Source organism: Pelodiscus sinensis, chromosome 8 (assembly GCF_049634645.1).
Source record: "Pelodiscus sinensis isolate JC-2024 chromosome 8, ASM4963464v1, whole genome shotgun sequence".
Lineage (NCBI taxonomy): Eukaryota > Metazoa > Chordata > Testudines > Trionychidae > Pelodiscus > Pelodiscus sinensis.
Window position 1 is genome coordinate 33,660,066 of NC_134718.1, and position 15,276 is coordinate 33,675,341.

The window sequence follows — 15,276 nt, forward strand, 5'->3', positions numbered from 1 at the left end:
TAAGTCTCTAGCCCAGGTGGAAAAAAGAAAAAATGGGACCCCCCCCCCCCCAAACCCGAACGATGCACGCTCCGCAGATGCCAGCCTCGTGGTAACGGAGCACTTGGGTAGGGAGGGAGGCTCCACAAAAGCCCACCGAGGCCTCAGGTCCCCCACGCTGCTGTCTGCGGGGCCAGGGGCGCAGGACCCCAGAATTGCTCGCGGACGAGCCCACGGGCGGAAGGGAAACCGGATCCCTTTGCTTAGCGGCGGGGGTGACATGCGCAAGCCGCGCCCCATCAGCTCTGCCCCTTTAAGAGCAGGCTCCGCCGCGTGTCCTCCTGTACGCACGCGCGGGCGGGCAGCCTTTGGATCCTCTGGTGTTCGGGAGGCCGGCGGCGGCGAGGAGCGCTGGGTGCGGGAGCAATGGGGCTCGGATCGAACTCCTCCGTGCGGGGTAGGCGCGCGGCAGCTTGCGGGCGGGGGCGCAGCGGGATGTTGTCTCCTGGCTGCTCGCCGCCCCCTTCCGCTTGAATTGCTGTGCTCGGGCTCCCCTTGCTCTCACCTTGAGGCCCTTCCCGCTCTGGCGGGGGTGTGTCTGGACCGGGTCCTCCCCACCTTCCAGGAGGGGCCTGGCCGGAATCCCCTCTCCTCTCTTGCGGGGCACTGCAGTAGCTGCGTGGTTGGGTGGCGGTGCGGTGCAGCGTGGCGGTGCACGGAAGTGCTGGCCGAGCCGCAGGCAAGGGATCTCCTTGGCAGAAGCCTCTCGATGACTGCGAAGATGGGGCTTTCCTGAGACGTGCAGTGACCTTCAGATGCTCTTGTGTAGCTGGTACCTTCGTGCAAGCGTGTATCCAAGTTTCTGGTCTTTATTAGCTTTAAAAAAAAAAATAACCTAGCACAATGGCCTCATCCCTGGCTCTGAGGTCTGGTTTTGTGAGTTTATAATGGTATGCAGAAGCCTCGGGATCTGTCCTTGCTTGTTGTACGTGCGGTGTAAACAAAGCAAACTACCTCTCTTTTACACACCCACCAGTGCTTCCAAGCAGCCCTTTGATGGGAGTTCTTATTAAAGAATCCTTATGAGTGTATGTTTTCTGCTCCCCCTTTCCTCTGCCCATTTGCCTTGTAGTGTATGCTTGGCTTTTCTCTTGAAAACTTAGTGATTGACTTTATCTTGAAAGTTCCAGACGACTTAGTAGTTAAACACACAATTTTAAATTACAAAGTTTGGTGGCATTTCTGTAGCATTTAAAAGCACTAATCTATTAATGACCACTCATAACTAGGTTGCTACCTAAATAGTCATGTTTTAAAGTAATGCAGCAGAAAGGTGCATTAAATCTATAAACATAGTAACCAGTGCCTACCACTGTGGGTTATTGACTGGTACTGCAGTTGCTCAAAAACACTTTCTAAAAGTGAGTAACTCAGTAGTGGGGGGAGGGGAGGGAAAGCTTGTATAACCTTGGCTGTAGGGGCTCATGTGACTGAGTAGCATTTTGATGAGCAGCCAAGTAAAGGTATTTTACTGAGAGTTATAAAATGGTTACATAATAGGTCTAAAATTTGGGAGTAAGCTGAAAGGCTTCTGTAAATCCTTTAAAACTATTGTATAGTCTAGCCTGACTTAACAGTTTTAAATTTTTTATGTAGATACATAAGTGTCTACAGGCATTTAAAACTAATTGTGAGATGCAGGGTTTTAGGGTTTTTTTTGGGAGGCTTTGAAATCCTGCTTAACGGCATGGCAGAAAATTTAACTTAAAAATTTTGACTTTCAGTAGTCTGACTTGCTTAAACTAGCCTTTACAAGTGGACTTGTTCTTGTTTAGCATCTAGCATTGGCTGTGTTAAGTAGGATGGTGCAACTCTTAAAATTAACCAAAAAACAGGACTATGTATATAGTCCTGTTTTTTGTTTCAGCTAGACTAGACTAACACGGCTACATCTCTACTACTATTCTAAAATGAACCACCCTGTCGACTCAGTTTGAGTCTTCTTCCCCCATTACTCCCCTCTAGCCTCTAATAATCATGACAATAAACTGGGAGGTGGTAGCGGTGATAAGAGCTAGCATAATTATTCTGAGAATAAAGTGGTGAAGTTCATGGTAGCAGCATTTAAAACTATGCTAACAAATACTTGTTTTTTGGTGGGGAGAGAGGTATGGAGAATGGCTTGGGGGAGAAATACATTGAGGCTACGTCTAGACTGGCATGATTTTCCGCAAAAGTTTTTCCATTAAAAGCATTTGCGGAAAAGAGCATCTAGATTGGCATGGATGCTTTTCCGTAAAAACACTTTTTGCAGAAAAGCGTCCATGCCAATCTAGATGCGGTTTTGCACAAGAAAGCCCCGATCGCCATTTTTATCATTGGGGCTTTTTTGCGCAAAACAGTTTTTAGCTGTCTACACTGGTCCTCTTGCGCAAAAACACTTCTGGAAAAGGGCTTTTGCCCGAACGGGAACGTCAAAGCATTTGCGCAAGAAGCACTGATATCAGACAGTAGAACATCACTGCTTTCGTGCAAAATCAAGTGGCCAGTGTAGACCGCTGGCAAGCTTTTGCACAAAAGCAATTGCTTTTGCAGAAAAACATGCCAGTCTAGACGCAGCCTGAGTAATGTTCTCACTAACTTTTCTAACCGTGTGCAGAATAAGTTATGTACACCACTAATAGAAGTATGTGCTGCCAGCTCTTATCAGCATAATACCCGGAAGGGTGGAACCTCAGCCTCCCCTGGGCAGCTGCCCTAGTGTTCAGCTTATTCTATTACATAGAAAGTAAATTCTCCATCTGGAAAGATGAATAGTGCTAAATATACAACCATTTCCAAATGTAATGTTGGTGATCTAGGTTTGTCTCTTCTTTTAGAAGCTTTAGTAAGTTGTATCCAAATTTCTATTATGTTCAGAGGCTGTAGCCAAAAAATAGTTGTGCTGGCTAGGCAATTTTTAATGGGGGTCCACTCCAAGATTGAGTGGTCAAGGGCTGTGCTTCTGTGGAGGGGTATGTGGGGCCTGGGACAGCAGGTAGGGTGTATAAGGGATTTTGGGTGAAGGAACGGGGTTATCTGGGTTAGGGGTTTGAGGAGCTGGGTCCAGGAGGGGCTTGAGGTGCAGGAGAGGATTCTGTTCTGGAAGATGGGTGTAGAAGGGAGTAGAGGGTCTGAGGGAGTTGTGACATGGTGGGGAGAAGGGGTACAGAGTTTGGTGATGGCCTGGGACAGGTAGTTTTGGGGGGTGGGGGGAGAGAAGGGTGGCTCCCAGGCAGCAGCTTCGCAGGCACCCTACCTGTGTGCTAGGTCAGCTGTTCCATGTGGTTCTGCTCTAGCACAGGGAGGAGAGAGTAAGAAGGATTCATTAGCTGTCCCTGCCTTCAGCAAAATTTCTCCCTGCCTAGTTTGTAGAGCAATTAGCAGCTTGCTTTTGAAAGCAGCAGTTGCAGCTGCTCTATAGTAAGGGTGCTGGAGAGGTGAATATGGGCCGGATTCAGCCAGCAAGCTGCCTCTTGCCCACCTGTTCCATGATGACTACAACAATGACCAGTTGCAGAATCTATTGTGCAATGGGTTCTTCATCACAATGGGTATCACCATCTGTAACTATCTAATTAGTTCCTGTTTGTGCATAATCAAACTAATTTCTGAATGTGTGGAATGCAGTGAGCATAGAATGAGCATAGTGAGTACATTTAATGATATCAACATGATACTTCAGGAATGTCAAATTTGGCTCTTGAGGGTGAATATGGCTTTCACTACACTGACAAGTGCTAGCAAAACTTCTGTCGGGAAGGGGAGAGGGTGTAACAAAACCCATATTACTGGGTGATGCTTACTGGTTCTGGTTAACCAGTGGGGACTAGAGCAGTTCCCTACCTTCCTGAGGCACAGGCTGCTCCAACTCTATGGGAGTCCACTGTGAACTAGAGATGTAGATGAAATGATTAGCTGATAAGTCTGTGTATCAGTAGGGCTCTCAAGTGATTAAAAAATTTAATCACAATAAATCACAAGATTAATTGTACGCGCCTCCCTTTTGAAACACTGCTGTGGCATTTCAATGGGGCAGCTCTGCATTGAGTCCAGGATCAGCTAGAGTCCCCAGCTGACCCTGGGGCTCCATGAAGTGCTGTCCTTTTGAAGTGCTGTAGTGGTGCACTGCCTCTTTGATGCAACAGGGAGCCCAGGATCAGCTGGAGTGCCTAGCTGATCCCGGGCTCCATGGCTGCCCCTTTAAAACACCGCCTCCACATGGTTCAAAGGGGAACTGGAGCCTGGGGTCAGCTGGGAACTCCCCAACTGACCCTGGGCTCTGTGAGGCATCTCCTCAGAATCTCGGGTCAGTCTCCAGTTGAACTCTGGTTCCACGTGGCACTTCCCTGGAATTTAGGGTCACCCGGGGACTCCCCAGTTGATAATGGGTTCCAGGAAATGCCCTGTGGAGCCTGGGATCAGCTGGGGAATTGCCAGCTGAGCCTGGGCTCCACTGTCCCTTGAAACATGCAGAGGCTTCCTTCCCTGGCTCAGCTGTGAGGCAGCTAGCCCTTTGAAACACTGCTTCTGCGAGGGCAGCAAGGCTAAAAACCAGCTTTCCTTGCAGGCCTGTTGTGCTGTGGGATAGAGGCAGCAGCCTCTGTCTAACATGGGGATCTGAGCTCCTGGATCCAACTCAAGCTAGAATTGAGCTGGGCCACCCACCCACCTGGCTCCAAATATGCTTTAAATGCAGAGCTGCAGTAGGAGTAGGTCTTGAACCGGTTGCAAGCTGGGACTGAGCCAGGCTGCTAGCCAGCCTACTAAAAAATGTACTGGGAAGGGGGAGGGGAGTATGTGTAATCTAGAGCATTAGCAAAGGCTTATCGGTTTATCGACTACACTATTGTATCCCTAATGCTGGCTCCATGGAGCCGCCTGCTCCCCCTGTTGCTGCCTTCCAGGTATTCAGGGGCAGCAGTGTGGGGTGGGAGCAGCTGCTGCTGAATAGCCATCTTCCACTGTGAGTTGCTGCTCCATGGCATGCTGGCATAGCCTCTGTCCATGGGAAGCTGGGGGGGAGTGGCCCCTCAGGCTGCTGCTACCCTACCTCTGTTGGAGGCAGAAGCATGAGGTGGCATGGGGCTGCAAGTACATTTGCTTCCTGTCAGCTTTGCCTTGCCCCCCAGGGGCTATTGAATAAATGTATAACCACTAAAATTTGATGCAGTTACACAATTAGTCAATTAATCGACATCAACATCCTACCGTGACTAGGGGATGCTCTAGTGTCGAGAGTAGCCTCTGTCTTTAGTGAACCTGGGTGCTCCGTAGGCAGGATCTATCCTGGCTGGGCCAGACCAGCTTTTGCCTGTGATTAGGGCAGCCATGGCCAACCTTAACTCCCCACCCCCTGGCTTCCCTATGCTTACTGGGTCGGAGCTGTAGGGTTTTAAAAATGGTGCCCAAGATGGTGGCTGTCTTCAATTTTTAATATTTTTTTTCTCAATTCTGGTGCAGCTCCTTGCATTTTTTTCCACTGCTGTTTTGGCTCTTTTTTTAAATGGGTTTGCCACTCCAGGATTAGGGTGTGTGTGGTGAACTGCAGGCAGGGGCTAGGTTGGAGCAACCCCCTGTGGCTGCCCCCTTTTAAAGTAGTTATCTGGTTTAAACCATGGTATCAAACATGCTAGCATGTGGCTATTTGGCTGGCTGTGTGTGATTAGTTCACTGTAGCAGTAGTTCCTATTTCAGAACTGATTGCACACCATGGGGTTAAACAATGGTTAACCAATTAAACAGTATTTTTACATCCCTTCTCCACACCCAGTGCTTCAGTCAGCCAGGGTATGGGAAGCCCTCACTCCTGTCACCATAGCTATTGCTACTCATTAGGTGTGGCTTAATTATGCCTGTGGGAGAGCTTAGTTAAGAACAGTTATGGAAAAACTCTTCAGCCCCTTCGGCAATTGCAGTGAAAGATGCCTCTGAGCTGCTGCTCCTGTTAACAGGGACCAGATACTGAAGGAAGGGGGGGGAGGGGGGAAGAAGAAGGCAGGTTGTACAAAGCAGATGCTCATAGCCCTATGTGGATACAGAATTGGTGTCTGCCTCTGCAAAAATGATCCACAGCTATCTGCTTCCATATCTGTGGATGTTAATGTCCATGGATTTGCAGGACTTTACAAATGTGCAAGAGGAACTGGGCTCTTCACAAAGATCATTAAGAAGGGTGTAGTAAAAAGTCCCACAATAGAGATGGGGATGTCAGGAATATGTGTAAGCATGTTTTATTCTCTGATTAGAATGAGTGTTGCCTACTGTATCATGTGATGGGTATGGCTTGCTGAAATTCCTAATATGAGGTGGCTTATGGCATAGTCAAGTGTCTTTTTAAATCTGTTTTTAAATAGACCCTTGTAGGCCTCAGATGCACATCTGCTTTATAGATGAGCAGTTGAGTTACAGGTTTTATATCTACAATAGGAGAAGATCTTCCCGCAAACTGTTATGCTGCTTTGTATAGAGAGAGAGAGACACCTGCTGTTTCTAGGGACGGGTGTTATGGCAACGAGGCAGGAGAATTCTGTGACAGTTGGGCAGAAACTTACAGTGCTGTCAAGTAGAAGACGAGGCAAAACCTGAAAGCAGGATTTTTTTTAAAAAGGATTAATTACAGAGAAGGAAAATGATATCAAGTGAGACAGAGTGCAAAGACTTAGATGCAGAGATGAGCATAAGATGACAAAAGTGAGAAATGGGGAGAAACCTTTATCTAAATAGTTTCTTTGAGAAATGCAAGACCTTGGTACTGTAAAAGGTTCATGCTTTTAAGTGGGGATTTAATCTTTGAGTTTTATTTCAATTCCCTTAACTGTAACTTAAAATTATAATAGGAAACAAGTTCCTTTTATGCTGAGCATACAGTGGCTAACAATGTATTTAAGAGAATACTGTAAACCAGTTATAATAAAAATTTGACTACCTTGAAAATTTGGGTGGAGCTCCTTTCATTATTCATGTGGTCTTGAGGACTCTTAAACCTTTTCTATTAAGTTATTTAGTTATTTTTAAAGGAACCATTTTTGCTCAACCTAAAAACAGTGCTGATGTCACTATGCTGATGTCGATATTGCTAATTAACAAATGCTTGTAGCAGAGCTGTGTTTACATCAGTGATGTAGATGTCTGAACAACAAATGAATGGAAAGCCATGTGAATTCAATTTCCTCTATGGGCTTCTTGCATTTCTCCTTTAATAGAAAGGTACAAACTAGGTAGATATTAAAGTAAAACTGCTTTATTCCCATAACCCTAAACATGCCTAGTCCTGTGGCACCTTAGAAACAAACAGAAAATACAGGATCATAAGCTTTTGTGGGTAAAATCCACTTCATCTGAGTAGAAGTGCAAATAACAGAAACCAAGACATATCATATTAAAAGCAGCTACCTATCAATTGTAGGTCCTGTAATAGCAAAGCAAATTAAGTGGGCTTGATGTTTTGTTCATAGCTTTTGGTGTGAAAATGCCAATAGCTTTGTAGTGGGTTAACAAGTTAATGTCTTTATTCAAGCCCAGGGAAAGTGTCTAATTGGTAAATGAATTTGAGTTCAGCAGTCCCTCTCTAATTGGGTAGTGAAATGCCTTGTAAAAGAATAGCTACTTTTAAATCCATGGTTGAGTGTCCAGGCAGGTTAAAATGGTTCTCTACAGGTTTCTGTTACCATTCTACTTGTCCATTTATCCTTTGTTGCAGAGACTGTCCAGTTTGGCCAATATACATGGCAGGGGGCATTGCTGGCATATTTCACATAGAGGATGTACAGTTGTATGGGCCTCTGATGTGGTGGCAGGTGGTGATGGGGCAGGAGGTTGGGTGTAGTGGGGGGTTCAGGAAGCAGGCTCTGGTTGGGTACCGTGTAACTGAGACTGCTTACAGGTGGTGGAGCAATGGAGTTAAGACAGGGTTACTCCTGCCATGGCCCTGCACCACTCCTGAAAGCAGCTGGCATGTACAGCAATGGCTCCATGGTGCCATGTGAGCCCCTCCTTTATTGGAACTGAGCCCACAGCTTGTACTGGCCATGGTTCTCTGTTACTGAGCATTGGGAGCTGCAGGAGTGGTGCCAGCAGGCAAAGACTGCTTGTGGAGACCCCCAGCTCTGCCTTTCTCAGGATCTGCAAGGACATGCCTGCCACTTTGAGTAACAATTACAATAGGGATAATTACTCCAGCCATGACAAGTTAGGCATTTTAGGACTCACTACTCATTTCTCATGCTTACAATTAATTCTGAGAATTATCAAATGCACAGACCAATCAAAAACAAAAAACACACTTCACAAACAGTAAAAGTAACAACCCCCCCACATATGTTGGGTCTGGAGATGAGAATGGACTGTGTATTTGTGTGACATTTGCATCACCAAGCTCCCTTCATTCCCTTCTCTCTGTGGAGATAGAGTTCAAAAGTGAGGGGAGGAGGGACACCTTGACATCAGTGCCCCTTTTCTCCTTTCCACACCTGCACAGCAAGCAGGAGGCTTCCAGGTGTCAGCTCCAAGGCAGAGGGCAGGAGGAGCATGACAATGGGTGGAAGGGCAACTGAAGTGCCAGCACTTGATAGTTTCCTGGCCAGACCAGTCAAGATCACCTGTCAGGCTCCAAGATCTACCAGTAGATCCCGATCTACTGGCTGCCCACCACTGTAGACAATGGATAATCTGTGTCCTGGATGGAAGCTAGCGATATGTAGGTAGGAATAGTGGTCCATAGGTTTCCAGTACAGTACAGGGTGGTGTTGACAATACAAATAAATGATGGCCACATAGTGTCAAGGTGTGGATCTCTTCTGTGGACTGGTCCAGGTTGGGGTTGATAGTGGGGTGGAAAATAGTCTCCATCCTGTAGGTTTATATGAGGATGTCATCAAAGTAGCATAAGCAGAGGAAAGGTGCTAGGGAACAGGAGCTGAGGAAACATTGTTCTAGTCAGCCATAAAAGTATTGGCCTATTGTGAGGCTGTGTAGGTATCTATAGTAGTGCAGCTGATGTAAAGATATAAATTGTCCCCCAAATTGGAAATAGTTGTATGTGAGGACAAAGTCACATAGCTCAGGCACCAGGTGTGCTGTGGTATCAGGGAGTGTTCCTTTCAAAGCCTTGTGTCAATAAGTAGAACTGCCCTTTAAGCACAAATATGACTCTGGTTTGAATTTCAACCTTTGAATGATACATAATCATTGCCTTTTCTCTTGCTCCAGTTGAATGGATTGCTACAATCTCATTAGCTGCGGGAGCGGCTGCTGTTGGATATCTAGCATACAGAAGATGGCTTTCTAAAGACAAATGCTGCAAAGCACTGGTAAATCTCCATATCCAGAAAGATAACCCCAAGGTAGTCCATGCATTTGATATGGAAGATCTGGGCGACAAAGCTGTGTACTGTCGTTGCTGGAGATCAAAGAAGGTGAGAGCGGGGCGGGGGCGGGGGGGGGGGGGGGGGGAGGAAGAGTTTAATTGCAAGAATCCTCTTAAGCTCTTCTCCGTCTTACTGTTAATATTTCTGTTGAATGAAACAAACTATTCTTAATTGAAATCTAGTGTAGGAGTGAAACCCAGCAGTTACTTCCTAATTTTGTAGAGAACATAATACATCTGCAGTTGTAAAGATTCAGCTTTCTTTTATACTATAAATGGTTTTAATAAAGGAGGGCATTCACACCATGGATTAGGGATGTAAAATCCCATTTAATTGATGAACTGGTGAAATGTAATGTTTCCCCAATTAAAGGGGAGGCAGGTGTGTGTGTGTGTGTGTGTGGGGGGGGGGGGGGGGGCTGCTCCAATGCAGCTGGGCTGGTGTGGGGCTGCCCTACAACAGACAGGGCTCTGGACTGCTCAGGCTAGGCCTGCTGCACACAGGCTGCTATATCCAGCCAGAGCTGTCCCAGCCCAGGCCTGCTGTGGGCAGGGGCTGGAGAAGCCCCCTCCTTGTGGTGGATGGGAAGCTGCTCTAGTCTGAACCAGTTAATCATTCATATCCCTGCCATGGATTTAGCAAAATATCCATATAATTGTAGAGCAGGGGGTTCAATGAGCCACAGAAAATCAGTCAGGAGGTATACCCAAGTGATTGGGGGGGGGGGGGGGGTTTCCCCTGTGGCCCCTGACTGAGAAGGTGAGACACTCCTCACATTCCCTTCACACACCAGAGCTTTGGGCGGCTCAGGCTAGTAGATTTTGTGTGCTCCAGCCCCATGGGGAGACAACACAGGGAAGAGCACTGAAGCACCAGTGCAGGCTCCTCAGTCTTGGGCGGAACCCTGAGCTTTGGGTTGGAATCCAGGAAAGCTAGGGGCTGGATCTGACCCTCAGGCCTTGGGTTCCTCATTCCTGTTCAAGAGGTACCTCCTAGCTGGCAGGATCTTGTAATCACTGCCCTGGGACAGGGACCCAACACATACTAGCTGACAGTACCACTCTCAGTGAATAATTGAGATCTGTCTGCAGGCTTGAAATGTTGTCTGACTCCTGTAGGTAACATTGGAACTAGTGAGGACCCCAGTTTATTTGAGATCAGGCTGTGCATATAGCCAGTGTTTCCCAAATGATGTTCTGAGGAACCTCGGGGTTCTGCTAAGTAAAAATAAGGGTTCAGTGAGAATTCCATTACAATAACATTTTATTTTTTTAAATCATAAAATGTTTAATATTTGTTTTTTTAAATGTTGATCTCAGGACCTTGTTGAGCATTTGGTTATTATTACCTTTACTTATTTGTGGTCTACTTTTTCAGTTCCATATATTAGACTGTTAGGGGTTCCGCAAAATTCTTTTGAGTTTAAAAGGGTTCCATGGCCAAATAAAATTGGGAAACACTGCATATAGCTCTTTAATTGTCTGTTATGCTCAAGGATTCTTTCACCCTTGTGTAAGAGGAGCATGAGGGTTTGGGGAGGAGGGTGCATTGTTTGGGTGCCTGGAGCAGCCAACAGAGAAAAGTAAATGGGAGTAGGATTAGTGGGGTGGGAAATGTCAGAGCTACTGGCTGGGATCTTGTGCTAGGGTAAGTTGCTAGTCCAGGTTGGGCTATAGAGGACAGGACTTTGTCTTCCCTTGCAAAAAACAGTCTAGACTAGATCAGACCCCACTTCGCTGGCTTTGGAAGCTCTGCATCATCCCTTTCCATTTTTGACTCTTTATCACTCTTCCTTCATGGGAGGGAAGCCAGCATAAAAGGTGTTCCTCTGTTTGCCTAACCCCTGTATATCCAGACTCACCTCATACAAAGATGACTCAAACCTCCCCTCTGAACCTGCATCCATACTAAGGATGTTAAAATGGAGTTCTTTGAAATGCCTGTTGACTAGTCAATTTAGGAATGTGGAACTCCACGTACAGTCCTTTGCTGACCCTGGGCTCCATGCTACTGCTGCATGTCACTAGGAGCCCAGGGTCAGCTGGGGACTTGTGAGCTAATCCCGGGCTCCAGGCAGCTGCCCCTTTCAATCACGTGGCAGATGCTGTGCGGTGGCTATCCCTTTGAACCATAAGTCTGGTGCGTGATTCAGAGGGGCAGCTGCAGGGAGCCTGAAGTCAGCTACGGACTCCCTAGCTGACCCTAGGTTCCCTGGGAAATACCAGACATATTTATAGTAATATAATTGCTTAAATATCTCAGTTCACTAAGATGTTTATATTCTTTCTTCTCCCCCATTAAATATCCTCACTGGTGCTGTTTGACCAATAGTAGCAACTTTTTTGAGCACTGGTGTTGGCTGGCTGGTGGTGTCCTCATCACCGCCTTGATATGTTTTCTAAAATGTCAGTGGCTGCCAAAACTTGGTTCAAATTGGGGCTCTGATAGCAACAGTGGAGAGATTTTTATTTTTCTTAAGTCAGTCTTTACATTTATAACAAAATTAAAACCAACTCTTCGTCAAACAAGTTAATCAGGATTCCATCAAACACCAGTGTTTCTTATAACAGAATCCTATTAACATAACTTCAAAGTGTGTTGGAACAGGCATGTCCAGTCTAACTTCCTGAGAAGTGTTGGCAACAGTCACCTAAGAAGCTGACTTTAATGTGTCAATTCAAAAGATAACTGTATTGTCAGGGCTGAAATTCTAACAATAAGCAAGCTTATTTTCCCGATTCTGAAAAATGCTTGCCCTCCCAGATAATGGCTGCAACACAGGTTGTGGTTGGAAGGAAGCCCCTCAGAATGTTTAAGAACATTGACACAAATGTCTGTAACTTGCAGATGCTGCCTTGGTTATGATTTTTAAAAAAGGAATGAGAGCCTGCAGGTCTGGAGTTCTCCCCTGGCTTTTGTGGTTAAATCTAGGTTTCTAATCCTTGATAAGGAGGAGGGGATTACTCTTATATAAAACCATTGTCAGATGAAATTGTGGGTTTTTTTCCCACTTCATTGGTAGCTTTGGGGGGACTTAAAAGGCATTTAATCAAATACTGTGGTGGTTTGAAGTTCTGCTGAGTTAGCCAAAGTGATTTGGTGGTAAAAATGTATTGTGCAGAAATACTAGTATTCTGTAAATCTTGAACTTGGTTTTGGAAAGTTAAATTTGTCACTTGAAGCATTGGTTCTTGTCTTTCTGCACCTATCTTGTTAGAGATTAACAGCCTCTACAAACCATCCTGGAGCAATTAAACAGGGTCTAAGGTACCTTTTGATGGCTATTCTGGTTGGGCACACAAGTCAGCTGTTGGGAGGTGGCTAAATAGCAAAATTGCTATACCTACCTACCTACCAAAGCTCTGCTATGCATTTTCCTGTATGGAGTGTTTTATTTTCTCTGCAGCAAGAAGGAATTTAAAGATTGCTGCTTTACAGAAGTGTGAAACTGTTGAACAATATTATCAGATCTATTCTAGAAACTTCAGAGTCTAGCAAAGTCAATCTTTTTTCCAGTCATCTGAAGTGGGCTGTGCCCACAAGTTCATTATACCATCTACATGTTTTGTTAGTCTATAAAGTGCTACCAGACCATTTGCTTGCTGGTTTTTTTTTCTGTAACTGACTAACTCGGCTACACCCTGAAGCTCCTAGAAAAGTCAGGAATCTCAAAGTCTATAGTGGCAAAATCCCTAGTATAGATGCAGTTACACCAACAAAAGGACTTTTTTTTTTGGGGGGGGGAAGGGAGAAATAGTGAAATGGCATGGCTTACTTGAGTCTTCATTTGGAGATCTGACTAGTTATATGGACAAAAGAACTTGTCAGTATAAACTGTCTCGCCACTAAGTAGGATTTTAACTAGGGATGTAAAAGGTTAACTGGTAAGCCTTACCCTTAACTGGTAGGGGCTAGAGTCACTCTCACCTGCTTGCTTGATCCTGCAGAGCCTCTAGCACATGAGCCATTATGTATCTGTACAGGCAGTCCCCGGGTTACGTACAAGATAGGGACTGTAGGTTTGTTCTTAAGTTGAATCTGTATGTAAGTCGGAACTGGCGTCCAGTTCTGACTTACATACAGATTCAACTTAAGAACCCCAAGTCAGCTGCTGCTGAAACTGATCAGCCGCTGATTCCAGGAAGCCCGGGGCAGAGCAACTGTGCCTCTGGCTTCCTGTAGTCAGTGCTGGTCAGTTTGAGCAACAGCTGACTTGGGGACGACTGGGGCAGAGCAGCTGGGGTGCTGCTGGGTTGGTCCAGTAGTGCCCAGAGTGGCGCTGCGGGACCAACCGGCAGCGCCCCAGCTGCTCTGCTCCAGGGTCCACAACAAAAGCCTGGTCTGCTGGGGGAAGGGGGGCACACTAGCTGCGCCCCCCCAGCAGACCAGGGGAGCAAAGCTGCAGCGGCAGGGTGCCTCGCCTCTGAGGCTTTGCTCTGGCACGGGACCCGCTGCCGCTGTGGCTTTGCTTGCGGTGCCCCTGGTCTGCTGGGGACGGTTCCCAGCAGACCATGGGCACCGGGAGCAGCTTTTCTTGCCCCGGAGGTCGAGGTGGCTGACTGCTGCCTGCAAGCTCCGGGGCGAGAGAGCCCCGTTTGTAAGTGCGGATCCGTGTAAGTCAGACTGCCTGTAACTGCTAAAAAACCTTATTTCTCAACACACTTCTACATCCCTAATTTATACAGATTTGTTCTAGTGTAGGGACAAGGACCTAACAGGTTCTTGTGCAAACATTTGGTAATGTTCATTGCACTCCAGAGCCCTCCTTAGGGAATAGGGAGTTGGATCTTTTTTTTGGGGGGGGGGGGGGTGGAGAGAGGCAGTGTGGTGAGGGTGTTCATTAGGTGAAAAGGAAATTTGAGGCCAGCCTAATCTGTTGTCTTGAATCAGTCTGAGATTGGAGTGCCACAGTGTATTGAGTTGGGGTTCTTTTGATTGTTGTTGCTCCTATGTCTTACACTCAAGTCATTTTAATGAGCATTTACCCCAGGGGTGGGGAAACTAAGGCCCGGAGGCAAGATGAGACCCCCAGCTTGCCTGATCCAGCCCCTGAGGCTCAGGGCTCCCCCAGCATTAGGAGCGTATGCTGGTGCAGACCACACAATCTACTAGCCTGGCCCCCCCAGGTTCCAGTGTGCAAGGGGAAAGTGGGGAGTGTCTGTCTTCTCAGTCTGGGGTCACGTCCATGACGGTTTTTTTGTTTGGCTTCTAACTTGTGTGCGGCCTGTGACTTTCTTTTTCCCCCTCCCCCTCCCAGGGTTCAATGGCGTTCAACCCAAAAAAGGTTCCTTACCCTGCCAAAACAGATTCCTTGAATTGTATCTTTACTGAGTGAGGCTATTTTCATACTTATGGGTTATTTTTTCTCTTTGTTTTTTTTCAGTTTCCATTGTGTGATGGGTCTCACACTAAGCACAATGATGAAACTGGGGACAATGTTGGGCCTCTGATCATCAAGAGAAAGGAAGCATAAACTTGATTGCTTGAGGCCACTATTCGTCACATATGCTTATTAGTAATTGGAGTAAACAAGTTCTGTCTTAGTCACTTCACTGAAGATCTTTGGGTGTGGTATAAAGCAGGCTCCAGCATGTGTATTTCATGGTGCTTGTCTTGTTTTAAACACTACATATGTAAGTTAAATATTTGTGGCTTAAGGCTATTTTTGTTTCAACTGTATGTACACTTTCATTAAGTATGAAATTAAAGTGACAATTAGAATGTACTCAACTGTATGAAGATAATATATTAAACTATTTTCAGATACTTGTGTTCTGCTTTCTACTTAAAGGTAGATTTTCAATAGAACAAGTGTAATTAACAAATTCCTTAGTGAACCATGTTTAATCTGAAATTTACCAAAAAGGCAACTGATACTTGGATGAAAAAT

General features: G+C 46.1%; 1 protein-coding gene across 1 annotated transcript; it reads left to right on the forward strand.

Annotated features, from left to right (window-relative positions):
• The first annotated feature begins 302 nt into the window (after window positions 1–302).
• On the forward strand, window positions 303–15,152 carry CISD1 (CDGSH iron sulfur domain 1). Its single transcript, XM_006131979.4, has 3 exons — window positions 303–436; window positions 9,229–9,434; window positions 14,770–15,152. Exons 1-3 carry the CDS (start codon window positions 406–408, stop codon window positions 14,857–14,859), a joined length of 327 nt encoding a protein of 108 aa, XP_006132041.2. The 5' UTR covers window positions 303–405; the 3' UTR covers window positions 14,860–15,152.
• Window positions 15,153–15,276: the final 124 nt, after the last annotated feature.